A 27,927-nucleotide genomic window follows, 5' to 3' on the forward strand; every position below is an offset into this window, starting at 1 on the left:
TTGGTAACTACCCCAAAGGCAAATTTTCATAAAGCGTAACTGATGCTTTATTGATGATGGCTGACTTGCAAATTTTGATTTTTGACTGTCTAACTTTCCGTAACGGGGTTGGGCAGAAGGGTGGCCATGCTTCTTGCTAGGGCGACACTGGCCACCCCTGGCCACGCCTCTGGTCTGATATGAAATGTTATAAATAGTCTGGTGCTATTTTCCTTTACAAACATTTTTTTCTCTTATTGTACAAAACACTTGATTTGTCATCCTATATTGAGTTTGAACACTATCAGCATTCTAATTAACATACTGAACTTGGGCTGCCAGTGTGTGAGACCATAAAGAGCAATAGGTAGTAAATGGTCACTAAGTATGAAATAGTCATTGTGGGTATGCAGACTGTAATTCCACAAATGAGGCTTATACATTTATATTAAATCTGGTATTTTTGGAGCATTTGATAATCACTCACACCTAACAGCATCCATGTTTGCTGCTGTAGAATTCTGTTTTTTGCCTTTATAACAATGAGTGCTGATTGTGAATAGTGAGATCAGGTTTTCAAATCAGAGTGTATTTAAGCCTTTAAAGCAAACTCTAAGACAAAGGCAAAATTTATCAGTATCTTACAAAAGCATACAGTCTCTTTCCTCCTGAGCCGAAAACCACACATGGTGTTTCACATGAACACACGCAGCACTTGCACATCGGTATAAAAGGGGATGAAGAAATTGAGCTGTAGAGTGTTTTGCAGTGTAACAGTATATCATTTCAGGCAATTCGTAATTTCCTGGCGTTTATTTTTATTTATTCTTTTAACAGAACTGTACAATTTGTACCCAAAGTAGTTCATACAGCCATTTTTTTCTTTTTTTCCTTTTTTTTCTTAAAAAGCAACAAAGCAGCAAACACTCCAGGAAACCAAATTTACAAGGAAAAAGGGCAAAAAATGGTTAAACTTTTATACAGAATGAATCTGCTGAACTTTAATATCTGAAATTAAGGTCCTGTACAGCAAATATACATTAACTCTCTAGAAGGGATTCTTTATTTAATTTTTTTATCCTGCATAGGATTCTGTACATTGTCGTTTGTCTACATTTGGTTATTTTGTGCATTCAACATTAGTACGCTGCCTGGCCCTGTTGTGACACTACATGTCACAATGTATGCTATAATTACATTCTCATAGCTAATTGTACAAAGAAAAGAGCTAACACTTTCCTCTAAAATCCAAAACATTACCGCAGAACAGATGTGAAATCCTTAGAAACCTACAGTGACAATGAATGTAGGTTTCTTTAGCAAATGCCTGACGAACAAGACATTTTGTCAAGGCAGCCTGGCAGCGACCTCATGAAATTTTCCATACAGTGGGTTGCCAGGTCTTCACCTATCCCTTCAAAACAACTGCCACAAAAAAAAAAAATATTGATCACATTTCAAGGTACTTAGTAGCAGTGCTCTATAGAATCTTCAAAAGGCCATTATACTTCAAATACATTTACGTAACGCTCTGTTCATTCTTGCACCATGCCCCGTCTTTTCCTTTACACTTCACTTGGTCACAAACTCCACACTTGGTGCTGCCCAAAACCAAACGCAACCATCATAATCCCCAATATCCACAACCTGAGGAGTCAAGTGTTCTTTTCCCCTGCTTGCTCGGCCTCTGCCTGGCTCCTGCAGTAGGGAGAGCAGGGATTTGCCAGCAGTGCTTTCAGTCAGGGAGCCAGTGAAGGTTGTCAGTAGGAGATGACACTGGAGGAGGCGGGGCTTGAAGCCAGGTTGCCCGAGGAACTAGAGCGTCTCATGTGGGGCAGCAGATAAGAGTCGCTTCCCAACTGATGTACATCAAAGCGATCTTCCTTTCTGTAGGCAAGACACCGCCGGATAAATGCCTGCCAACCACAAATAACATCACTTGTTAGGCAAAAACTTCACGAAAAATGCCTGAAGACCTGACAGTTTGCTGCAAACATGGAATAGGACATGCAAAAGCTGCGACTGTTGCCATTTAAAATACCTAACTAATTTATTTCTGGTGGCATTAATGCTATGTTGTAAAAACTGCAAAGGGGATACAAGTCATATCAGTCAGTTCTACATGTACAACACTAGAGGGCAACCTTGTAGCATTTCTGGAAAACAAAGAATTCCAAATACTACTGTACTACTAATTACTCTCTCAGTGTTTATCATCTGACCACTAAAAAAGTGAAACTCACTGACCTTTGCCTCATTGCTTGCCACAGGCTTGACAGGGAACTGAACCTCAGTGGCTTTGAGAATAGTGTTTTCCTGCAGGATATCCTGCTGTGACTGGTTATGGCCAAATGGCTGAAACAGAAAATCATTTTTTTTTAAACATCTGCTTGTTATCTCTTTATAAGGAGATTTAATAATATAATACTAGAATAGAATAATTCCATTTGTAGTGGTCCTTACTGGGATACAGCAAGTTTAAAACATTTTTTTTGCAGTAAGTTTTGTCTTGCATTTGACACATTCAATGGGAATATTCACAACCTTTCTGCTAATCCATGGAGTCCACTTACCTTCCGTCCATAGAGGCACTGGAAAAAGATGACTCCCACAGACCAGACATCCACCTTGTTGGATATCTTTGGAGGTTCCTTACCCACAACAAAACACTCAGGAGGCAAGTACCTTGAAGACACAACCATAAGATCTTAGACAGAGATCACACATGTTGCACAAAGCTGGACCTGTGCTAGTATTTTGAGTATATGCATATTAATGTGTGTGTCTCTTCTACCAGTAAGTTCCAGCTCCTTGCGATGTCAAGTCCATTCCGTCCACTCCGTAATTGTCATCGTCCATGATTTTAGATAAACCAAAGTCTGTGATCTTTATTTCTCCACATGCTGTTCCATCCACTAGCAATATATTCCCTTAAGAGAACAATATGGACATAATAAACCATCCAGAACAATCATTGTGTATACTGTTCTTAAGACAGGGTGTGTGTGTGTGTGCATTCTTCATACCTGGTTTAAGGTCGTAGTGTATTATAGGAGGCTTGATCTCATTCAGGTATCTTAGTGCATTAACAATCTGCATAACAATTGAACGAGCCTCTTTCTCAGACATCAGCTTGTGCTGTTTCAAGTAGAAATCCAAATCGTTGCCTTCACAGTATTCCAGAACCGTACAAAACCTAAAAAGAAATAATGATAAACCAAATTCATTAATTAAACACAATAAACTTGCAGAATAAACGCAATAAACTAGATCACATTTTGGAGACTTTACCTCTCTTTCAAATATCTAACAGTAGGAAACCTAAGCAAAGGTTTTCATCTATAAATAAATCTGAGTCATATGGATGTAGCTCTTGACCCAGTTTCCAAAAAACATCATAGAGTTAAAGAAACACTGCAGCCAAATAACTAACAGTGCCAAGTTTACAGGGGGTAAAGTTGGCATTATGCAAGTAAAATCATGCTAGATTCGATTCACTGTTAGCTTATGACCCACTGAGCACTTAAAGTCTATGTGAATCAGAAATCTCGACATCATAACTGTTTCCTTCGTACCGTGATGCATTTCTGAGCGAAACTCCTTAGGAAAGGCTTTGAGCTAGTTCAGTGTTTTCGCTCAGTGATAATGTGTAGGTGGTGGGAGGGAGGAGGCGAAAAATGAGATAACTGGGTAATATAATTTTTCCTTGCCTGCTGGTGCATGGTGACGTAGCCAATTATCCGAAGATGGACAAAAGCCATTACATTTTGATGGAAGATTATGACAAAATAATAACAGTTTTTTTAAATGATGTGATATATGATAAAATAATGTGACCAGGGACACACTCTTAATCTAGGTTATTAGAGTGTCGCCACAATCTCAGGACAACACTGTGCTACACTGTTTTTAGAAAATGTTTCCATGGACACTCTATAGCTGGCATGGTGGTATATACACATATGAAGCACAGTAACGACTTTAAACACTGGGAAGTACTTACGTGTCCGTGTCCAGTGAGAAATAGTCATAAAGCTTGACTATTCGTGGATGATCCAGCTGCTTGTGTATTCTGTACTCTCTACAGGCATGTCTGTATGAGAGAGAGAGAGAGAGAGAGAGAGAGAGAGAGAGAGAGAGAGAGAGAGAGAGAGAGAGAGAGAGAGAAAAGAGAGATAGAGAGAATGATATTTGTTTGAGGATTGAGCAAGATCATGCAAGAGATGGAGAGGGTGAGAGAGGTTACCATGGGCAACAGAGCAGAGGTGAGCCCCAGGCAGGCAGACAGTCAGCCAGCCAGCCTGCCTAGACTAGATTTCCAGACATTTACAGCACAGTACAGAATACCAACCAGACTGGAAATACCTTATTACACATATCAATGCCTAAACTCACAACTTGCATTGCTACTAGGGCTGCAACAAACAACTAATTTGATAGTCGAATAATCTATCAATTACTGAAACGAATTATCGATTATTCAGATTATGAATCACTACATTACCAAATAACTTTTACGTAGCTATTAGGTTAGGTAAATTTAGCTGGAGGTTGTTTGATGCATTTGCTAACTAACAATGAAAACTACAGATGTATAACATTCAAAAATATGTTTTAATGAACTTTCCTGCTAATACAAAAGATAAAAAAATAAAACTCCAATACTGTCAAAATGTATAACCAAGGATGTGCAAAGTAGCAGCAATAAAATATAACAAAACTAAATCAGTTTTCCTTTCATCAAGTAAATAAAAAAAATCTATCTAAATTTAAATGTTAAATTTAAACTGTAATCTGTGCATTCTGCTGTCTGTCTACACTCTATTACAACTAAATTCTACCATCATAGGTCTTTATTGAAACGGAAGAAAGTCAGCATCTCTGTGTGCTCTTGTGAGAGCCCTGATCTCCTCCAAGAGCGGATACTACAGGGAAGATGTGCTCTGATGGAGCGGATGGGAAAGTGGCGAATGTTTGTGATAAACTTCTCTACGAACAGTTAAATTTGAACGATTTTGTGTAAACGCTTCATTTCATCGGTAACCCTTTGTCCGGCTGCCCTGTATGTTCACAGAGAACTGTTTGGAAACGCTCTCCTGTGTTTGCCGAATTTGAGCGCACTGGTGGCCTCGACGTTAAGACAACAATGCAATGTTTAAAACTGTAAGCGTTATCTGGAAAGTGAACATGGTCGCTGTGAATAACAGATACTTGCTTCTCTTTTACAACTCCATTAACGATACCAGAGAACACGCATTTCAAAATACAAATGTTACAGCTCAGCTCATAACATGAAGTAAGACGGAATTTAACACTAACATTCGCGTTAACTAGCTCGCTAGCTCAACTATTGCCGCGTCCCAAACCACACACTTCTGTACTTCACATACCACACTAATGAGTGCACTTCTAATGGTATATGCACTATTTTTACAAACTATTTAGGTTGCTAGTATGCGGTTTGGGACGGGGAGTATCTTACCGAGATGAATCGTTTTCATAGCCGACAAGTTTCCTTTTCAGATGCTCCTGCACGGAGGACGTGCTCCCGTGCAAGCTAAGGTCGGCTTTACATATAGCACAACTGACCTTTTTTTTGAGTTTAGCTCCACACTTTTGAGGATTTTGTTCTCGAGGCTGCCAGCGCGCTGTTGTTAACCCTCCAGTGAGCGGTAAAGTCAAAACATTCCTAGTGAGTGCGAGAAAGACGTGTAATGACGTCTCCAAACTAATCCACTATTAAATTAGCTGCCAACTAATTTGGTCGTCGATTTTAGTCGACTAAGTCGAATAATCGTTGCACCCCTAACTGTTACAGAAACCACATCTTTCTCACCTGCCAGTTTTACCAGCCTCTGGACATCAAAGTCCAGTGTTTCTCAACCCAGTCAGATGACATTTTTCCTCTCAACACAGCTGAACTAGATAATCAAAATACTAAACACCGCATACACTTGTGCCAAAGACAGAAAATACACCTTTATTACTATTTTTCACCTTGTGAAGGGAAAAGATTAGATTTTCATCATTATTTTTAATCAGAAAGTCGGTAATGGCAGACTGAAATTACACTTTGATAAACTCTCCTTGATGGCACATTAATTTAAGATGACACACAGGAGGGGGATCTTTTAAACATACTTGTGATAGTTCTCTTTCTTCTCCTCTCTCCAGTTTTTGTTGAGTTGATGGATTTTCACAGCTGCATACCGTTGTTCAATAAGGTCAAAAGCCTAAAAAAGCACCACAAAATACTTCAAATGAAACTTTGTTTAACATCTGAAATGTCATTCTCTCACACTTCCTCTCAAGCTTCATGCTGAAGAGGTTCATAGAGGTTCATGAGTATACCTTGTAAACTTCACTGAATCCTCCTCTTCCGAGTAAGTGTAACAGCAGGTAGCGCTCATTTAGAGTTGGGTGGTCTTTGAACCTGAGGATGCCAAGTTAAACAGAAATCATGATCAGACAATCAATCATGATCCTGTATAAAAAAGGCTACAAAGACAGCCATGGCAAAACAACACCCACATTTCAGTTACGAGGTAAAGGGAGCAGACAGGGAATTTTTTTAGGATAAGACAAAATCTTTTATGTTATAACATTAACAAGATTAGCACACATTAATTATTATGGAATTTAGTAATTGTCTTTTGTAATCTAAAATAAATAACACTGTTAAATGTTGTTCACAAAAAATGTTAAAAACATTGTCTAGAAAGATTCTGTGTATGTGTGGGTGCATCAGAGTGGCCAAAATGGGCAATAAGTCACTGAATTTTTAACATTGTTTTAATATATTTTAATACGAATTATGGCATCACTTGCATTTCTAAATCAATGCAAGTGAAATATATTGGCTAAATAATACATTTTACACAGAACTTACAGGAATGCAATTATGATCATGAGTAATGAAGTCTGACTTTTTAGAATTTGTTTACTCAACACTACTGTATGAATACAATGTGATGTCCAAATGTGTTCTGTTTTTACTAAGTTTTACCATCTCACTGACTAGTGATAAACTGATATTGAAGGAACTCCAATCAAAACAGCTTTATAAAATTAGAGCTTACAAAAGGAAAATCTTCCAGTGTTTGAGTCATAGTGGAAATGCACTAAATGTTGTAGGATAATGTCAAACATTTTTGAAGTGTTGCTATTGCTGAACTATAAATGTGGAATACACTACCATAGAGTTTTGCCAGTTGTAGAACTGTTCTTCACCTAGATAGAACTTTACAACTGTGAAATTATAAACGGTCACAACTTTTTCATCCTCCTCAGAAATGCTGCATGCATCCTTAATGTAGTGCTTATTATATGGAACAAAAAGCCCAACGACAGACAGTACCCTGAAAGGCATAAATAATGACGCAGCTATGAAGGAGGCTCAGTGTCACCATGGAGACGGTACTCACTGAGAGCTGTCCTCGTTGTTTATTCTCTTCAGCTCACGGATGTGAAGGTTCCGCACTCTCTCCAAGCGTTCCAACTCGGCCTGGATCTCAGCCTCCTCCTACAGCACAACCACAAACACCATCAATCATTCACTAACACACAGAGCACACAATACTGACCACAAGGAGAAAAAGTTCATAGAAATATACTCTCTCTATTCGGTTTAAAAATATGACATCAAGTATTAATAGCTGATCAGTCCAAGGCAGAGAACTTTGATTATTAAGAACCTGACCTTCTTGAGATGGCCAAGACGGAGCTTGAAAATTTCCTCCTGCTCGTGATACTCAGCTAAAGTTAATCTGCAAACAGAGACAGAGACATGCATTAGATTGTTTAAAGACCACAAAAGATTAAAAAATGTATTATAATCAGTAATTAACTAAAATACATGCTTTAATCTAATAGTTTAATCTACATGGTTCAGTCTAATCTGTAAGGTTCATTTAATGAATATTGGGAAAAAAAAAAGAAAACCTGCAGCAGAAACAAATGGGTCTACACTAGCAAGTGTAGATACTCACAGCTGAGGTAGGCTGGGTTTAAGGAAGGGGTCATTCTCTGCCCCATTGACGGCCTTGGTTTTGCGCTGCTTTGGCTCTGAGTTGGCATTAGGGGTTTGAGAGTTACTGGCTGAAGGGGGTTTCCTCTTGGCTAACAGCTTCCTTTGTCTCTCTATGTCCTCCCTCTGCTGGTTTATAGACTCCTGCTGCCTGCCGGACACACATAAACGAGTAACATGCTGAGGACCACACAAGCCATACAGCATGAACAGTGCCATCAATGTGTCAGGACTACATTAAGATCAGAAACACATCAAATAATATGTGAAGTTAATAGTCTGGAGCGTAAGGACAAGCTGTTACACCGTTCAGTAATACTAATTTACTTTGGAGATAGAAAGACAAAAACAAATTCTAACAAAATCACTTACTTGACAAGGTTCTGGAAAGCATATCCATCTGTCCACTGCTCAGTAAAGGAGGCTCCGTGTCTTACAGTGGTGAAGTGTCCCAAGCGCAACCGGTCCTGCATGCTCTTCTCCCGGCACGCCTGCTTCTCCTGGGTGCTCTGATATACCACACACACACACACACACACACACACACACACACACACAAAATAAGAGACTGAACATTCTATAGGATAGCCAATCCAAAAAGGATAAAATTAACAGGGAAGGTAGTATTTTGTAATGTGTCTTTACTGGCCCCAGGAGATACAGCACTGTGCACAAATCTTAGAAAGGCACCTCAGAAATTTATGTTTAAAAGCTATTTATTTGGGCTGTAAGATTCTTTTTTACTCAGAATAAGCCCAGGTTGGACAGAGCAACAGACTCCAGCACAAAATTTCACCCTCTTGTAGGAAAACAACTTTCCTCACCTTTTCAATGAGAAGTTTCTTGCTCATAGTGATGCACTTGTTTAAGCGCTCCTTGTACTTTTCAAGTAGTTTCTGTTGTTCATCTATTTGTCTCCTGAGATCACAGTTTGCCTTTGGAGATGGAAAAAAGAGAAGAAAACACATACCTATAAAGCACACCTACCAAACAACAGAATTTCAAAAAAGACACAGCATGAAAAAACACAGCAATGCTGCTTCTCAATGTCCTTTGCTCACCCGTAACAAGTCATCTATCCTCCCTTCTTTCTTCTCCAGGTCCAGGTTCTTATTGCTCTCCAAGGCAGCCAGCTTTAGCACAGTTAGATCAGTCTGAGAACAGAGGAAATCACACACACTTAACATACTAATTCTTAAAGGAAATGATGTAGAGATGCTCGGTTTACAAACCACTAGGAGATCTAAAAATGAGATCTAAAGCATAGAACAGTTTCTAGTCTAACCTGGATACTCTTTACAGCAAACTGCTTAGGGTGCATCATGTGGTCCCCAAAAGATAGACTGGTGGGTGATGAGCTGTTTTGCCTAACCTGAATCACAGCAGAATGAAAGGCACAACAGGGTTATAGACTATATATACTGCTCAGTGAAGAAAAAAGGCACACAAGCAGAATGCATGTGCAAGACATGTAAAACGTACACTAGATGCTGGTGCAGAGTGGGAATGTGAGTTCTGGGGAGAGCGAATGACTGGTGGTAAGCCGCGAACAGGACTGGACCCATTACCACCCTGTATCTAGAGCAAGAGAGAGGGAGAGGGGGATAGGAAAGAAAGAGATGGAGGAAGAGAAGGAGGGATGGAGTGAACTCTGTTATTTTTAAAATAATCTCATTCTCAGAGAATGGCACATTTTTATGGCACATGTTTCTATTTGTCTGCAGTGCACCACATCACTTTATATTCTCAGGAGGAAAAAATGGCATAGACAAACTGATTTTAATCAGTTCAAGTTTAAAGAGCGAGGAGACGCATTCAGGTATTTTTACATCATTCACATATTACCGTATTGTTCACTTTCAGTCAGCGAGTGATGAATTTGAGACTTACATCAAAATAGTCACTAATTTTGGTTCCCCGAACGATAGACTTCCCTAAGAAAAAAGGAAAAAATATGGTGAGCTGAGCAGTGAAGAAATAAATATGTAAAAGAATCCTTTCTGGCATAGCAAGAAAGCAAGTTAGAAAAAGTACACAAAAAAGCAAGAGAAAGAAAAAGATTTACCTTGGCTACTCTCTGACTGAATCTCAGCTTTTCTCTTTCTTCCTCTGGATGATTCAGAGTGCTTCTTTTCAGGGGTCTACAGTCCAGATCAGATTATAAAAGGGGTTTACACACAATTATTCACCTAGTGCTATTTAAATAATAAAACCAAATGAGAACATTCTTCTTAGGCAGCAGGGGGTTGGATAGTAACCGTACAAAAAGGCAAGTATGCCAAAACCATGCTGAACATCCTATAATCAATAAGCCCACACACACACATAAAATCCAGCTAGCTGAAGAATTTCAATAACTTTAAATACTTCATGACTTCTAACGTAACTCTACTGCTTGACTAGTTTCTTTCTCTGCAGGTTGGGGTGCAAACCTCTGCCCTGACAAAACAATGATACAGCACTGTTACACATGGAAATGAGACAATATTCAATTTCTCATAAATATACAATGCAACAATTTCCAACCATAACAGATGTCAACAGAAGCATAACCAAAACACCTGCAAATGGCCACAGAAAGGATCAAAAAGAACATTTTAAATCAAAGCAAAATGCTGACTGACAAGACTAGCATTAACAACATAAATGAACGGTGCTCTGTGTGATGTATCCATACCATTAGATTTGCAGCATACAGATCTATGCATTAATAGGAACTGTATTGTTACACCCCACTACAAACAGGAGAAGGAGAAGGATGCAGCAATCCTAGCAGAGACAAAGAGTGGCCAGCTGCCAGTACATCTTTGCATTCTGATCACCAAGGAGTTCACTCACTGCCTCAGCCTGGAAAATATTCTCAGCCACCTCCCCACAAAACACATATTTCTTCAACATGAGGCAATAAGATACCATTTTGTGGAAAACTGCAGATCGCATGAAATCAGAGCACAGTGCTGTTTCTGTCTGTGAATATGTAAATGATGAATAAATGCAAATCTATTTATGGCCATAAAACAAGCTATTGCCAATATTCAGACAGGGAGAGGGTAAAGAAAACTAGTTGATGACCTCAGTCTAACCAGTTTTGACTAAATATTTATTACATTACATATTTATTTGTCCGTAAGTCACATCAGGTCTCTCCTAACAGCACATCATGTGATTAGTCTAGCTGAGATTGGAAGTTCCTGCACTCGCTAAGAATGGAAGCCACAGTCCCTGCAGTAGTCACGAGACACCAAGACAAAGAGAGATGCAGAGAAAAGACCAAATGAAAGAGACTGACTTACTGAATATGCAGGAGAACTGCCTCTTTTCACATCAGAGCCCTATAGAGAGGTAGGGAGACATGGGCAGGGAGGAGAAGGGGGACAAGCAGAAGAGGAAAGAAAAGGGAAAAATAAGACATTAAAGAAAAACAGGTTCGGCAGAACAGACTACATGACCAAAGCCACTGTTTATAATTAGCCTTTAGTGACAGTGACTGAATGTCAGAGCAGTCTTAATGAGCGAGCTGGGCTGGTTATGGATGCGCCACACACTCCTTGCTGGCATTTTTGGGTCACATATGGGCACCAGCTCAGAGTCATGAAAACCCATGAAAATAAGATCACAATAATGTGCAATGCATGCGATTGTGTTTTTAAACCTTTTGAGGGAAAAACAGATTTTATATATTTAATTCACAATATTAGCCACATATATAATTATGAAAAAGATTTTCATATATTTGTTAACCATGTCTTCTACAGGGCAGTAGGTCGCTATATACCCTTCTGTTGATGTTTTTTTTTTTTGATACTCTCCCCTATTTTTGGGGGTTTGGTAATGGTGATGTTATCATTTAAGCCTGTGCTCTGTAACTCCTCGTACAGTAAATGTGTTGCTACCACGTATTTTGTACATCTTTAACCTTTTCCTCCTGAAGGGATGTGCAGAAAAATGATTACATGTGTGACTGCTCATCACTAAGCTATAAAACTGAATAGCAGAAATACATGTGGGCCAGTTAAGTGTAGGTGGGAAAAAGGGGGGAGCTGCTGCAGCACTCAAACAGGGCTGGTTCTTACATAAGCTTAATTCTGTCATCACAATTAAAATGTAAATCCAGTCATTGGGAACATCCTTCAACTGCATTCCATACCCACCTTCAATAACATAAGTAATATATGTATGTATGTGTAAATAAACAAATAAGTGGTTATGTATGATCTGCAGAGTACTGAGCGACAGAAGCTGTGGCTAGGACAGCATATGTAAAAGCATATGTAAAGTCCCTTTTTTGTGAAGTATTTACAATGAGTACTTTGAAGATAAAGGCTGGAGGTCATTCTCTGCAGTACTTAAGAGTATAATTAGGTATATAATAAAACAGAATAAGACAAAATGAGACTTAACAGCCATCTGGTGCCAGACATGGTCTTTATGGTGTTGTGTATTAGCTACAGACTTAGGTTTAGAAGAAAAGGCTAGGACTAGAGAGGTAGAACAGATTTTGGCTTCCTGAGCTGCTGGTGCTGTGCTGACTTTGCCATGTTTGATGTAATCTGTAATATTATTAGACCGTGCTGTGTGCTCGCTGCAGTGTTTGTGGTGCTGAATTTGTTGTGTACTAGGGTTGACTATAGTGGCTGGGTAATCCAACGTAGGTGATGTGGCTTGAAATCTAGACAGAAAGGGGTCAATTAGAAGATAAACAGACAATTGTAATTGTCCATCTTCACCTCTGTTAACCTTATTAGCCTAGTAACATCGTATTCCACCTCAAACCTTTTAGCTTGAAAACACATACCTCTCAAGTCTCGCGCACTGGCCACTGGCCACATTTGGGTCAGACCTCAAGGTCTCATACCAAACCTTTCATATGACATGTTTTTCAATTCTCTGATATATTCTGAAGAACCAGTTGCACATTCTGGAATATCCAAGCCTTCATTATTTTTTATGTTGGACTTAAATCCGCACTGAAGTCACATGATGTTGCATGGAGTCCAGATCTGCAAGACCACCAAATCAGCTGGCATAAAGGCTCCCAAAAGAACAGTATCTTTTATCTATGCCAAGTTAATGTCATATGTATCTGAAAATATCACTGGTCAGAAAGAATGGGATAGAGTTATGAATCAGAAAGGAAAGCAAGTAAACTGGAAAAAAAGCATGGGCTAATGTCATTTTGGCTTCACATAACCCCAATTATAAATTCATCCATATGAAAATCTGCCACAGAGCTTATCTAACACCCATTGTAAGACGCTTAATGGGTTTAAGTCCTCAACCCCACTGTAAGGACTGTCTATATGGGAGACAGGGGACTTTTATTTATGTGGGACTGCCCAAAAGAATATGCCTTTTCGAAGTAGGTATCGAACCTCTCTTCGTTGACCAACACACGTAACCCCGTAGAACCTGACCTACATTTGCTTAATGATGAGTCAAGATTCCCCATCATAGAAAGGAGTGAGAAAAAAAAAAAATTATATATATACACACACACATATATATGTAGACACTGTTAATACTGACTAGCTAGGAACTGAAACTGGATACTAAACAACATAAAATCTTTTGATATTATTCGGTCTGTCCCATAAAAGTATTGAATTATGATACGCAGCAATAGCGTGTACTGGCTTCAGTATTCATGGTGTTGTATTGTCTTTGTGTATTATCAGCGACATTTCTAGTGTCATTTGTTGCGCACTGCGGTATAGTGCTTCTGTGTATTAAGTGTAGTGTTAGCACTGTGGGTTGCTGTGCGTCTGTGGGAGTGTTGTGACAGGTGCGCGTGGTGATTGAGAGTGTAACTGCTGCATCATTAGAGTGCATGCTGACGTATGGGGGCATCTGTGTGCCTGACATCTGCGCACAATCAGCAGCTCCAGCCAGCACAGGACACGAGAGGGCTTTATGTGCCCCTCAGTCTCACTCTTTACCACTCTCTCTCTCCCCCTGTATCTCCTTTTGGGCTGCCTTCTTGGTTCTCTCCCCATTTTTTCCTCATTCCTTGTTTCACACCCCCCCATACACACACCTCTCTCACACGTTCTCTCTCCTGCATTACCAATTACCATCTTACCAAACTCTCTCTCCCTCATGTACTATCTAACAATCTGTTTTTCCCCAGCTCTCTCTCTCTGATATATGGCACAAGCAGGTGCACTATGCAGGGGGCAGAAGGGGGGGTGGGGTTGCAGACAGCGCTCTTAATGTCGGTGAGTCTCTGTGTGCGTGTGCATGCGCATGTGTTGGGGTGGTGCTTAGCAATGCTTAGGTTTAAGTCTGGGAAGTAAACACAGATGCAAGCTCACTAATCAGCCATGAGCCTAACCACACATGTATGTTCTCACATGCATGCACAGTAACACAGCATGCAAATTTGAGGTAAACTCTAAAGCTATGACTTTTAGAAAAGCATTCATTAAATGCAAATATATACATGAGTAAGAAATAAAGCAGAACATACCTCTGACTCTTTATCACTGGAAGACCCTAGGCTGCCAAAGCTATGATTCGAACATTCGTTGTTTGTTAAGCCCTGAAAAAAGAAGATTGCATAATTCATATACAGATTCACACATACCACCACAAACCAGTAGACTGGAGGAGACAGAAAGGAGGTCTAACACCTTGCATCAATACAGCAGGTGTTGATTACGAATTAATGACATCCCTACAGAACAGCACTAGGCAAGCGGATAGAGCCTACCGAGGGAGAACAGAGAAGCCACAAAAAGGAAAATCTTTCACTGGATACATTCATCTCTCAGTCTGGTTTCTACTGAGATTATTAGAAGGCTGTCTGCTTGAAAAGTACTTAAAAATTCTTAGAATGCCATATATCTCTTTTAAAGCTCAGAAGCTTCTTCTCATCAGCTCATCTCTTTCAGAAGTAATCCACTAAGAGACTGCAGAGGTGACAGAAGTGTAGGTGGAGCTGCTGCCATTTTGCTTTCACCCGTACAGCTTGTATCAGGGAGGAGAGAGAGTGCAAGAGAGCGAGATAGAGAGAGTGTGTGGATTCTAGGTCACTCCACCACTCACTTTGGTTCCTCCACTAGTGCTGCCAGTACTGCCCCCTGTACTGCCACTGACTCCTCCCATGAAGCGCGCCTCTAGGAGCTCCTGCCGGCGCGGGTCCAGACTGTGCAGCTCCTCCATAGCACCTGAGAACACAGACATAAACACACTGTATGAGCTTTACTCACACAGCTCAAGGCTGAGAAACTTAACAATACAAAGGCATATGGGCAAGCTGAAAATAAGATACACATATGCTTATATAAATTTTTTAACTTGTTAGTTCTTGTCACTGTTCATATTAAGCATGATTTATCATACCCCATTTAAAATATGCAACAGTTTAAGGTGTTACAGTTTGATATTATCATATGATAACTTAGACGAAAAACCCATCACGGTTTTACACTATTAAATAAATCTAACTCTATAACAATTTATTGTGAGGTGAGATTTCTAAGTGCAAAACACTCTGTGGTGGTGGTAGTTCTCATTGGGTTAAATTTGGGGAATTGTGCACTGGAGGAAAAATAAAAAGAGATACATTTTTCTTCCCAATGACACCCTGTTGTCATTAGCTAAAACAAACTGGCCAGTAGCTGTGTGAGTGAAGTTGTGCACTAAGCTTTAAAAAAATGTAAAAATTAATCGTGAGATACATGACGTGATTACTAGCTAACTTCACTAAAAGCTAAAATGAATAAAAAGCTTCAATCAGTTGCAAGTTTGCAAAGTTGTTTTTTCATTTGTTTGGTACTAGCCTTGTGTGATATTATTAACTTGCAATGCAGCATGTGTTTACAACAGATGTGACAGACTACCAGTGCTCAGTTGTCCCAAGTCCCCTGCGTGTGTGTGAAAATTAGTGTTTCAGGGGAGTCAAGAGGGAAGGGGTCAAGGATAAAACAGGCTGAGAACCAATGGTTTAAGGAATTATAACTCGTAGACAGGAATAGATGGAAATGCATTTTGTTCTGTATTTTGAAGAAACCAACAGTGCGGTAACTGTCCATCATTATGACAAACTGTAAAACCATGACGCAGTAACAACCCTAGTCAAGGTACGGAAGGAAAAAGCATTGTGATTTCCGATTTATGTTGACTTTGAAGTCAAAGTGAAACAGAAATTCTGTACTATATTTTAAAGTGAAACAACTCAATGGCAGATGCGAATGTTGAGGTGAAGCATGGTATTACTGGTTAATATTAATTTTCCCTGTCCACTGGTGCACGGTGAGGTAATGAAAAATAAGAAGACATTTTAGAGGCAAGCACAAGTTATTGCAACATAATTTTGGTCTTAAAATTACAAATTAATTGTACTTAATATGACCAGCAACCTAAATATGACAAGCCTCATTTGACCCCAGGTTAACAAGCCTCATTTGATCCCAGGTTAACTTTAGGCATAACAAAAATCTATTTAAAAAAATCAAATTAGAAAAACTCTTACATTTTTAATACATAGCTCTAAACTTTTACAGGCTCATATTTCTACATTCTACAAATATCAGAATATGGCATTAGTCAGGGCATCAGGTGTGCTGTCACAGGTGGCTGACCACTTTCCGCATGGAAATGAAGTCTCTGACTTCTCTAAAATATGGCTGTGAAGCACTTCTCCCTGTGTGGCTTTGGTGCACAGTCCAATTTTCCTACTAATTTTATTACAACTAATGAATGTTCTGTCAAATAAACGGTTATCTATTGCGCATGCAGCCATGTTAAAATACAATGTTTTATTGTATCAACACACACACAAAGCATATTTCCTCCTGTTTACCAATCCCCTAGGTTACTTACACACCCCTACCCCATACAGATATAGACACACACCTCAACAGGGCTGGAAGCCTAGGGATTTCATGATGGCACCATGCCCATAACAACTGATGAACTAGCCCCAAGAGATCACACCCTTCATTACTCAAGCTAACATATAACACTGCTATAGCTCAACATTACTGACCTCTCACAGGACTTATCTTTATCACTGGCACACTAGCAGACCTTTAAGAACACATTATATTACCAGTGTTAGTAACTTTATAAGAAGAGCTCTATGAAGAAATACAGCACTGACATTACTTCAGTTTTTCACCACAGTCCTGAATCTCGTAATTTATTGCGATGAAATTTTGTTACATGTCTAGGCAAGACAAAGCTTGGTAAATCTAAGGCATCTAGGGCAGGTTGGGGTTCATGGAATCAAATGCAGATGCAAGACAGTCTAAAAATATGCATTGTGAAAGCAGATTTCTGCTATTGGGTGATGAAGGCTAGTCTTCTTGCACTGAAACAGCTCAGCAAATTGAAACACATGCACATTTGAAATGACATTTGAACAGAAATAACACTGCGCCCACTTGGTCGTTTTGTAGGATTCTTTCCCTATTTTAACATCCACATTTCTTTTACTCCTACTCCATCTACCACTTGGTCTCACTCCCTCCCTCTGAAGCCCAGGGTTCAATCAGCCCCTCAGGCATAGAGGTCTGGATGTAGCTGTGAGGATCCTCCAGGCTACACAGAGCTGGCAATCTCCTCAGGGTCTGCCCTGCTGCCATCATCTTTCTCTAATGAGCCGCCATCATGGCTCTACAGCACCCACAATTGTAGGAGGTCAGTGCAAGATTACATCGAGCCAGTGCCACTGGAACACACTGCAGAAGCTAAATCTGTTCTTTCTGAACATAATTACTTATTTTGTACTCATTAGACTATTTATATTTCTTTATATTTTGTATAGTATGTGAATACTGTAATGTTTGTTGGACGACACAACTTAAAAAAAAACAAAAAACTGTTGTACTGTACACTTGCATAGGAACACACTAAAAAATGACAAACACTAAAGACTTTAACACAATAAAAAAATAATACAAAAGGCAATGTTGTATACAAGACACATCTGAAGGTTTAATTAATTTGTTTACAAAATAAATGTAGGTCTGCCTTAAATCAGAAATTAGTGTGAAGTGCTGGAAGTGAGTATTTACTGACCACAACAAATTTCAGAATAAACAAAAGGAGCACAAGGCAGAATTTAAGAAGTGCTGATGTTAATAACATGCTTACAGCATGTAATTTAGACAGACACTCAATTAAATGAAACAAGTAAGCTTACTAGCTCACCGACAGTGCTTAACTAAAATGGTACTATGTACTGAAATTTACTACTGAATAACACAGACTCAGTAGTAATGGTAATGAAGTACTTTGGTCTGTAAGATATAGGGGTGGGAAATATGACTATTATATGATTAATAGTCATATAATAGTCATATTAATTATATGATATAATATGATTATTCTGATACACAATATGCATTTCTGAGCATATCATGAATATTGTCAGAACACTGATCAACCGCATTTCATTATAAAGAACACAATAAGGCCTGTTTAATTGAATTTAATGCAATACTGTACGTAAAATGGTGAATCAAAATCAGTTTTCATAGTTTTTGATAGTTTTAAATGTTACTCTACTAGCATTTAGTCTGTTTCAAAATATTGTGATTTATACTGTGTATTAAGAAATTTTCTTTAAGTATCGCAATATACTATTTTTTCCCCATATTGTCCAGTCCCAGTAACATGATAGTATTCAATTTCAATACCTATCCAAACCTGAAAGTCATCTCTTATAACTTCCATCTTCTGTCACTAACGTGCTTCAAACCAGCTGTTGGTCATGCACTTGGCAATATAACAAAGAAAGTGACAAATCCCTCAACTATTTTGTTGTCTCCGGTGATGCTACATGAAGTCCATCACTATCCTGATCTGTGGCCAGCCCCAAGAATCCATTAAGAAACACAGGTTCACCATTCTTTCTGTCCTCACCTCAACCAGATAATCAAGGAACAAAACAGTGCTGTCTCTTAGACTATCCCCACTAGATCTGCGCTCCACTGGGACACGCTCCGATTGGCTCCCTCAGGTCCCTCCCAGATACCACCAGAAGCATCAAAAACAAACTGCTCTGACCACTTAAGAGGAAGTCGTAATTACAGAGGTGAAAGCTTAAGATTTTAAAGCCTTAATAAGGCATGATAAACCTTATTAAAATGGAATGAAGCCTCCACACATGGAAGGCACACTGACGTAAAAGTCTGCAACGTCTGTGCACAGCAGCGTTGCTCACGAAGACTTCCTGAAGTGATTCACACAAAGCTCACAAAAGGCTGGAAATCATGCCGCAACATCAGATGGCCTCTTTTTCATGCTGCACCGAAGTCTTTAAAGTGGTTCTGGATGTTTCTGTCTAGCACAAAAAATTAGTAGTTCTTTTAAGTTCTTGAGTGTAGCATTTTGGCATCAAAACAACTGTATCTCATATGGAACATGAATGTTTATGCCAAAAAAGTTAAATGCTTCAAAATGGTTAGCATTCATTATACATTAGATTTTTTAATAACTCAATTTTTTCTCAAAAGAAAACAAAAACCACACAGCACAAGCAATTTATGCAACTTCTGATTACATCCAATACAAAGAAATATAAAATTTGGCAACATGCAAAAAAAACCCTACAATTGAAATGCAACAGAAGTACCAAAAAATTCACAAAACATACACAAAAAAACAAAGATATTGGAACTTGAGAGGAGAGAAAAGTGGACTATCTAAAACGTGGTATTGAGTGGTGATTGATCAGAGATATATGCTGATGAACAGCAAGACCAAACAGAGAAACAGTAAGAATACCCCACAGTGAAAGCAGCAGAGCAGGAGAGTGAACACATAGAACAGAATATAATTATAAAACACTGGTCTTTCCTCATGTATTACTTAGCTCACACAAGAGGTTGGCAGCTAGCATCATTAAGCCCTCTTTAGTCTTTAACTTCATTTGACTCTACAGTAGATTATTCCCATAAAGCATTTAAGCTCCGTACATTCAGCTGCTTAATGCGCAGTTCTGTCTCACAGAAAGAACAGCAGCACTATTAACCACTCATTTACACACACAGCTGAAGAAAGAGCAGCAAAAAAAACAACATGGCTTGGCTCCCTCTCTCTCTGCCTTGGAATGGAAGAGAACAGGTGAAGAAAAAGGGCAGAGAATGCAAAAGGGAAGGGGAAAAAAAAAGCGCAGGAGAGAGAGAGAGAGAGAGAGAGAGAGAGAGAGAGAGAGAGAGAGAGAGAGAGAGAGAGAGAGAGAGAGAGAGAATATACCCCTGAGACACAAAGGATCAGGTAGTACAGAAGGGACTAGGACAGCCAAGATGAATGCCAGCAGGGCTCATTTGTGGAGAGAGGGGTGAAATAGATGTGCCGCTCTGTGCTACTCCTAGTCTAGGCGACATTCTCAGAAAACAGAAAAGGCCTACAACTCTCACAAAACAACAGCATATTATTTAGATGATATATAAAGCCAATGCAATATATTGTAGGCTATTGTTTAGACAGTGGTCCCTCAAGTAAAACTTACAATGCCTAATAGGCAAAATAAAAATGAAAAACACTGATGTATTACATTACATTATTAACTATGCAAGCAAAAAATATTTTCAACATTTAAACACTCCTGTAGTGTGTTTTATTTCTTTCTTAAGAACACAAGAACAGAGCCCCCAGTGATGTAGTGCGGCACAGCATTAGGAGTTGAAGGAGGAGCAGCTAGAGGATATTTCAGACTGGAGCAGAGGGTAACCTGAGAAATGTCATGTAACACACATGATGTAGTCCAGTAAATAACATTCTGCCAAATTATGATGCAAGGCTTCACTTTGAAAACACATTCAATACCTACTTGACATATTTTCCAGTGATGACTCCTTTTGAAATATCTGAGCAGAACAATGGGCCATTATGATCATATTAATGCAGTAAAGGCTGAGCCCAAGGCTGCAAAGCAAGGCAACACTTAATATTTTATCTTCAGGTAAATTCAAGAACTGACCGAGTGTGGTCTCTATGCATTATTATAACTATAACCATTTCAGAAAAGAAAAGCAGTTTCAAGTCTGTAGGACAAGACTATTCTTCACTCAGCACTGTTTACTCTGTTAAAACTCCTCCTATATCCTACAGTGTCATGAATGTCATAAAAGTTCTGTTTTCCAGACTGTTTCTCTCCAGAGCCAGTCAATCAACTAACTTTCAAAAATAGGAAAATAGCAAATTCTTGATCAAAAAATAGTCAAATCAACTGAAATATTTGTGAACAACTGGCACTCCTGAGAAAAGTCTCAGTTACTCAAGCTATTCTACAAAAATCTGGAATGCACAGGCCTTTTCTTTTTTTTTGACATTGACTAGCATATATTTGCAGTCTCAATATACCATTAATGAACAGAAACTTAGACTACAGGTACTCATGTAAGAACAGTAAGGATGTGCACGGGTACTCAAGTTAATTCCCAAGGCCAAGAATTCACTTTTCGTGAACAAAAATCACTTTTCGTGATGTAGCCAATAATTGAAAAGTCAGGCTACAATTCAGTAAAACACTGTTAAGTTTGAAGAGGGCTGTGAAGTGTGACAGTCTTTGTTGTGTTTAAGACACCTGCTGGCTCATCTGGAGGGGCAGATTTTTGGATAACAAAACGTGCTTCAAATGTTCACGTTTGCTGCTCTTCCTTCATGCTGCTGTTTTTTTTAGTATGCTAGCACCAGTGCACCAGTTTTCCATCTGCTAAAGCCCTTTTTGTTCACATAAAAGAGTTAAACAAAGATATGTTTATTTATTTAAAGATACTTGTCAATTAGTCCGAAAGTAAGTCACAATGCACATCCCTAGAGCAGACGACGTCATTTTTAAATGTATAAAAGAGAATAAAAGAAATAACAGAAATTAAAGGAAATATATTAATTATTGTTATGTTTAAAAATAAATTTGATGAAATAGCATTCATATTAGCAAAACAGTGAGACTTATCAGTCAAAACAATTCTCAAAAGCAAATCAGCCCCAAAAACTGTAACCCCAGTCCCATCATTTGAGTGTGCAGAGCTTAAGTCCCACCACTCTCCTCTCCCACTATGACAGCAGTTTCTATGAAAGAATACAAATGAGAGCCCCTTGAAAGACACAAAAGGGTGTATTAGTAATACAATTTTAAGTTTCGTTGCACCGATTCAAACATTTACCTTTCAATTTTTTGAATAAGAAGACTGATTTCAAACAAACAGAAATCAATAATTTCTATTACCAAAAAGTGCACCTTGTTATGAGGTAGTTAATGACAATAAATATTTATCCAACATGCATAACTTGACAGATACATGGGCAGAAAAGGTCATATTGTGAAAAACTCACTAGTAGCTGCACAAAGAACAGAGCAGGTTACAAAGGGAAGTTTTTCCCCCCACAATCAAGCTTTTTAAGCTTTGACATTCCTTTTCTTTATTTTACTCTCTGTTTACAGCTCTGTAACATGAACTAAAAAGTACTTTTCTTTGTTGCATTCTATGTCTGATCAAGCCACAGGGCAAATCTCAAGGTCTAATTTTTGCATACTAGTGTTATGTTGAATTATTTTAGCATGTTTATTTAAAAAAATATATATATTATGCAACTACATCAAGGTACACTTGTGAAAAACAGTTTGTGAACACTTTGGAATCATTCGGATTTCTGTATAAACATAAGGGTACACCATTTAGTGGTTTTTTTTTTATTTTAAAATAACCAAAGCTCACACAGTGTGAACACACGAAACGCACTAGCACATTGCCGGTACTTTTGTTTAGCCAAAAGTTGCAGCATAAACAGTTTGATTTGCTTGGTAAACAGGGAACACAGGCATTTTAATTCCTAAATGAAAAATCAGTTGCCATTATTCTGGTATGTGCATAGCAACAGCTGCTTGCAAATACAGCACAATCTGACTCGCATTTTTTACATTAGAAAATTGCAAAACTAATAAATTTGGCAACTGCTCATTGCTTATTTGGAGCAAAAATGGCCTGATTTCAACCTTGGCCAATTCTGATTGTGCACCCCTAGTATAAATGGCTTCTAAAATACAACACGATCTAGCCAGAGTCATGATAAAGACAGCGTTATTTAGCAAACATCACACAAGCAATTTACACTGCCACGTCTTTACTGATCAAAATGTTTAAATTCATCAATAGAAAAAACAGTAACCGATAGTTAAATGACCACAAACATCTCAAGATGCAGCCTCGAAAGGTATTGTACTCTGACTGCAAGCACTTGATTTTTGTAATTAGATCACATAATCCAGATTACATGTTGTCTATTACTTCCCAGCACTGTAATGACCTCCTGAAGTGTTGTAAGTTTTACCTGCCATACCATACAGAAAAACACCCAAATTCTGTGATCCGTTCTAAAAAGAATTCTGTTCAAGTTCAGTACTGCTCAATTAAAATAGATCTGAGGACCAAAGAAGAAATGCGGCTGAAGGGGGAAGACTGGAAAGGGATATGAAACAATTTTTAAAGAACCTGGCCGTCCTTCATCCCACAGTCAAGTACATTAAAAAATTTAGCTATGCTGCTACTCCTTCATTCTACAAAATTATCACAAGGCCTTGCTGTACAATCTTTAAACCAGTAACAAGGAAACCCAGGTGATACCTATGAAACTAGAATGCCTCTCTTGCACATTATGTTCCTGTTCCTGAGTCTGCCATAAGACAAACACAGAATAGGAGTGGTGTTTATGGGAGATTAGCATAGAGGAAACCTTGCTGCCCATCTCAAGTTTTCTAAGGCTACGTTTACACAGCAGGTAAGTGGCCCAAATCTGATCTTTTTCCTCAAATGTGACACAGATGTGTCATCTGTGTGTCAGTGTGAACAGCAAAAAACGAAACGAAGCATTGAATCTGACATTTTCAATTCCGATTTGAGACGCTTTCATATGTGGTACTGAAATCCGATACGTATCCGATCTGTGGCGATGCGACTCTGTCTGAACAGCCAGATCGGAATTCATGCGACTTTTGCGTCAGTCCAACTCGACATTCGTCATAATTTCGTGCTGCTGAGACTCATAAACATTTAGTCTGATGTTTCTGTACTAAAAAAATTAGAAGAGACTCATCAAACCGCTCCGTGTTCGAAGAGGTTTTGAACGAACTGGCTGAACGCGGCCGGAGGAGACCGAGGCTGCAGCGTCAAAGAACAGTTTAAAGAATCCGAGGACACAAACCAAAGAAGTGGCCATGGCCGAATATCGAGCCCTTTTTACGGCAAACTCGAACACATTCTGGGTGATGAGCTCAACTGTCAACCACTGGAACTTCATAATCGCTCCTGTGACGCTGGTGAAGACGAAACAGGAAGCTCCGTTCGCTGGCCGTCATGACTGTTTACCTCTGGACGAGCCGCCATGTGAAGCACTGTTCTTTTGCGCATGCGGGTCGGTTTAGGAGCTGATCTGTTCAGACTAATGTCGCATACAGGTCACATTTAAAAGATAATGTGAACAGCCAAACAAAAAAATCGGATTTGTTGAGAAAATCAGATTTGGGCCACTTTTACCTGCTGTGCAAACGCAGCCTAAGATTGCTGAAATTTTACACAGCACTACTGTAATGACACTCCATGGAGAAAAGACGATAGTTCACAAAAAATAAAAAATGACCCATAACACAGTAACAAATCAACAACAGAAAGCCATTCCATATTCTAGGAGCCTTACTTGAGTCCCGTCAAATGAAACAGGCCATTTAAGCAAAACTCCAACAAAAAACAAAAAAAACAAAAAAAATGGGGCGAAACAGCTGTGTGTAGGATGAACCAAAACTTCCTAACCAGACCACAGGACTGACCAACAACCATAGAAAACACATGGTTGAAGTTAGATTATGCACCACTAGTTGCTAAGCATAAGCTAAACATAAGCGCTCTCATGTTTTTCCATCAATTACCATGATTGTATAAACCATTATGCGACACAGATATGGCACTGTAAAACATGTGCCGAGTGACAAATAACAGTGTCTTTATTACTTATGACACAGATGAACATCAGACCATGTTAAGAGTCACTTCATAAACTTTTTCTTACAACTGTAGATAAGCATGTCAATGCATTTGTAGATCTCATTGCTGCAAAGAGCAAATGTAAGAGCAAATGAAATGTACAATGTGCTGCTGTTAAATACATTTAATCTACTGCAGATTGTGGACTGGTGTGCCATATGTAAAAGATATACTGACTGTGTGGAAGTACTACTGTAAACGATGTAGTAAAGAGCTTGGCCACAGAGCCTAGCCGCATCTCTGTAGCCAACACTCTGCTATAGCTGACATTCTGCAGCACCGTCTGGCTGGCAGCAGTCCTTTAAACCAGACTTAGCCCACACTCTCTATGGAGCATGAGGAGCCAACATGGACGCCCCAAACACTAAGCCTGAAACAAAATGGCAGTGCAAAGATCAGCAGTGTTATCAGGCCTGAGGACAAACAGGCTGAAGATGGCAGAGAGAGTCATCATAAGAGTTAATGGCAGAAAAAGCTGAGGAGAAGGTGAATCTGCTTATAGCAGCTTCACACTGTAATAGTGCAGCAGGGAGGACATCCTTCAAGAGTGATAAATTATTCAATCAGCTTTCAAAACAATTGGTGATTGGAGGAGTCAACTGGTGAAAAAAAAAGCGCAGTCTGGTAAGGTCATTTAGGCTATATAATTTACATTTTATGTGGCTTCCTAAACAACAACCACATACATACATACATATAAATAAATAAAACTAAAAGACCCATCACTAGGTGAACACTGGAGTACAGGAATAGTAATCCCTCCACCCCCCTCTGGTTAGGAGGCATCATTTCCTTGACATTCTGCATAGGTTTTCAGTGTGCACACAGGCACCAATTTTAAGCCCCTGCACAGGGAAGCAGTTGAACCCTTAGAATGCAGGGATGTCATTTTAGCTCTCTATGCACTTCAGCAGCCTGTGTCCCCACCTGTTTACGGCAGACACATAGACTTTTATATTAAAATACACTTTCTGATGTATACTGCGTCTTTGGCTGCTCGTCGACACAAAATAAATGGCCATGGCTGTAAAACAGGCAAAAATATGTCCAAATATTTTTTCCACACCTCATAATATAAAATAAGAATAATTACATAGCAACAACACTTACGGTACTAATTTTTAGCCCATTTTTTGGAAAACACAGTATATGTAAATTTATCAGCACAATACTAGCAAAACCAGAGGTTTGCAAAAACTCCCCAAAGAAGTAACAACTAAACCATATCACTGTAGAGTGTAACAAACACAACCCTTGTCATAAATTCATGCCTCTTTAGTTCAATATATTTTGAGAGGTCTCTAAGTTACACAGATATGCTATTAATCGTTCAAAGGCATAATATCCACTGATTACACAGCAATACCACTGCAATAGTGGTAAGTGCAATTAAAAGACAACACCGGCACACAGCAACTGATCCAACTTATAGGGAGGAAACACGTCAGTCCGTTTACAATGACAGAAGTTGAAAATCTGTGAATCTCGCAGCAGAACAACAAGTGCGAGATAAATGTCAGTGAAACAAGTGTAGGGCTCTGTCCAAATGCTTATTAATGCCTTATGCCCAAGAAAAAGTGTATTACCGGCATCTGTGCAACTGTTTTCCCAAAGCAACACCCATGTCTCCATGACGGTGCTTAGTAGCATGACACTCCATGTGTAACGAGCATGCATGACACAATATGCTCCCTGCAATTACAAAAAAAGTGTCATCTGGACTCCGTGCCAAAAAAGGCAGAGGAGGATATGAGGGATATGAAGCAGCCACCGCTGACTATAGTAATAATAAAAATGTCATTAAGTCGATTTTCCACCACGAAAAAGTTGTACGGGCTATATCGGATAAAACTCTCGGCAAAACAACCACAGGTCCTCCATGATGTCAAAAGACCCGACCCTTTTTTTCTATCAGACATCTTTGCTAGCAAATTCAAGCTGGAGAAACTAACGTTAATCTGACTGTTTCCAAGTGTGACTCTTGTTCGGAAGCGGTTAAAACTACACGCAAATGATCCGTTTTAATTTTCATTCGAGTGCAAAACCCAGCCTAACTAAGAAGACTGACCAATAAAGCGGTGTTCACAGCCAGAGCTAGCCGGTTGGTGGTTTTTACTTGATAGTCCACATCAAGCAGACACCTCTAGTAGCTGCACTGTACTACAGTATATCTGGCTAGCGTGCTAACGAGCTAACCAAGCTAGCACTGATAGAACAAGCCACCAACCACGGCCTCGGCATAACTCGACTCGGGACAGGATTTCTCACCACCACCACCACGCTCAGCCAAACACTTCAGCGAAAATTAAAGCCCGAACATGTAGGAATAAAATAAACGCACAATACCTTCCTTGGCCTTAAAGAGTGGCTCGCTGTATTGCTGAGAAAGCAACCCCGGTGTTGGGGACGTGGAGAGCTGGGACCAAGATGGCGTCCCCTCCAAACTTCCACCACTTCCACTGTTACTTTGGACACTCATCAAGCTACTTTTGGGAACGACAAAGCAAACAAAAAAATTAGGCGTCGACGACGACGAATCGTTTTTTACAGCAAATACCTACAGCAATGGCAAAAAACATTCGTGCATATGTTTAATATTTTTGCCTTTTTGTGTAAAATTAACATTTTGGACACAAACCTTCATCGCTCTGCACTGCGTCTACCGCCTCGTAGAGAGACTGACTGACCTGAGAAGCTCCTGAGCTGCTCCAGCCTCTGTGCTGGAAACGATATGGCGAAGATCAGCAGCAGCTCCGCTGAACAACGATACTGATGATGAAAAGGCCAAAAGGAGGCTCTCCGAAAATCCGTGACGTAACATTGTAAACATCTCTTACATCACATACTGTAAATGATATATCCAAAATATATAAGTGACTTAATATTTTCCTATGATCTTTTCTGGACAGAAAATTGCACCCCATTCAACAA

General features: G+C 39.2%; 1 protein-coding gene across 4 annotated transcripts; it reads right to left on the reverse strand.

Moving 5' to 3' along the window:
• Window positions 1-777: 777 nt before the first annotated feature.
• tlk1a (tousled-like kinase 1a) lies at window positions 778-27,783 on the reverse strand. 4 transcript variants are annotated; one of them, XM_036566193.1, is made up of 23 exons: window positions 27,635-27,783; window positions 27,343-27,479; window positions 15,050-15,171; window positions 14,472-14,543; window positions 11,299-11,337; window positions 10,071-10,146; window positions 9,896-9,939; window positions 9,488-9,583; window positions 9,291-9,377; window positions 9,067-9,159; window positions 8,830-8,940; window positions 8,378-8,514; window positions 7,968-8,156; window positions 7,679-7,745; window positions 7,404-7,501; window positions 6,331-6,412; window positions 6,121-6,212; window positions 3,983-4,072; window positions 3,006-3,175; window positions 2,774-2,909; window positions 2,553-2,664; window positions 2,227-2,334; window positions 778-1,895 (listed from the first exon to the last, which is right to left on the reverse strand). In XM_036566193.1, exons 2-23 carry the CDS (start codon window positions 27,473-27,475, stop codon window positions 1,740-1,742), a joined length of 2,310 nt encoding a protein of 769 aa, XP_036422086.1. In that variant the 5' UTR covers window positions 27,476-27,479; window positions 27,635-27,783; the 3' UTR covers window positions 778-1,739. The 4 variants fall into 4 exon arrangements, with proteins under 4 accessions (XP_036422086.1, XP_036422101.1, XP_036422078.1 ...); XM_036566208.1 differs by having other exon boundaries at window positions 9,488-9,577; window positions 27,343-27,482; XM_036566185.1 differs by having other exon boundaries at window positions 27,343-27,482.
• Window positions 27,784-27,927: the final 144 nt, after the last annotated feature.

Source organism: Colossoma macropomum, unplaced genomic scaffold (assembly GCF_904425465.1).
Source record: "Colossoma macropomum unplaced genomic scaffold, Colossoma_macropomum, whole genome shotgun sequence".
Taxonomy (NCBI): domain Eukaryota; kingdom Metazoa; phylum Chordata; class Actinopteri; order Characiformes; family Serrasalmidae; genus Colossoma; species Colossoma macropomum.

What these genes read in the sequence shown, in the direction of transcription:
- tlk1a (XM_036566193.1), bottom strand. Translation starts at nt 27,475, where the DNA reads ATGAGTGTCCAAAGTAACAGTGGAAGTGGTGGAAGTTTGGAGGGGACG. An exon ending in AAACCCAGCCTACCTCAGCT is followed by an intron (nt 7,746 to 7,967) that starts GTGAGTATCTAC and finishes CTCTGTTTGCAG; the next exon opens with ATTAACTTTAGCTGAGTATC. An exon ending in AACAACGAGGACAGCTCTCA is followed by an intron (nt 6,413 to 7,403) that starts GTGAGTACCGTC and finishes TGGCATCCTCAG; the next exon opens with GTTCAAAGACCACCCAACTC.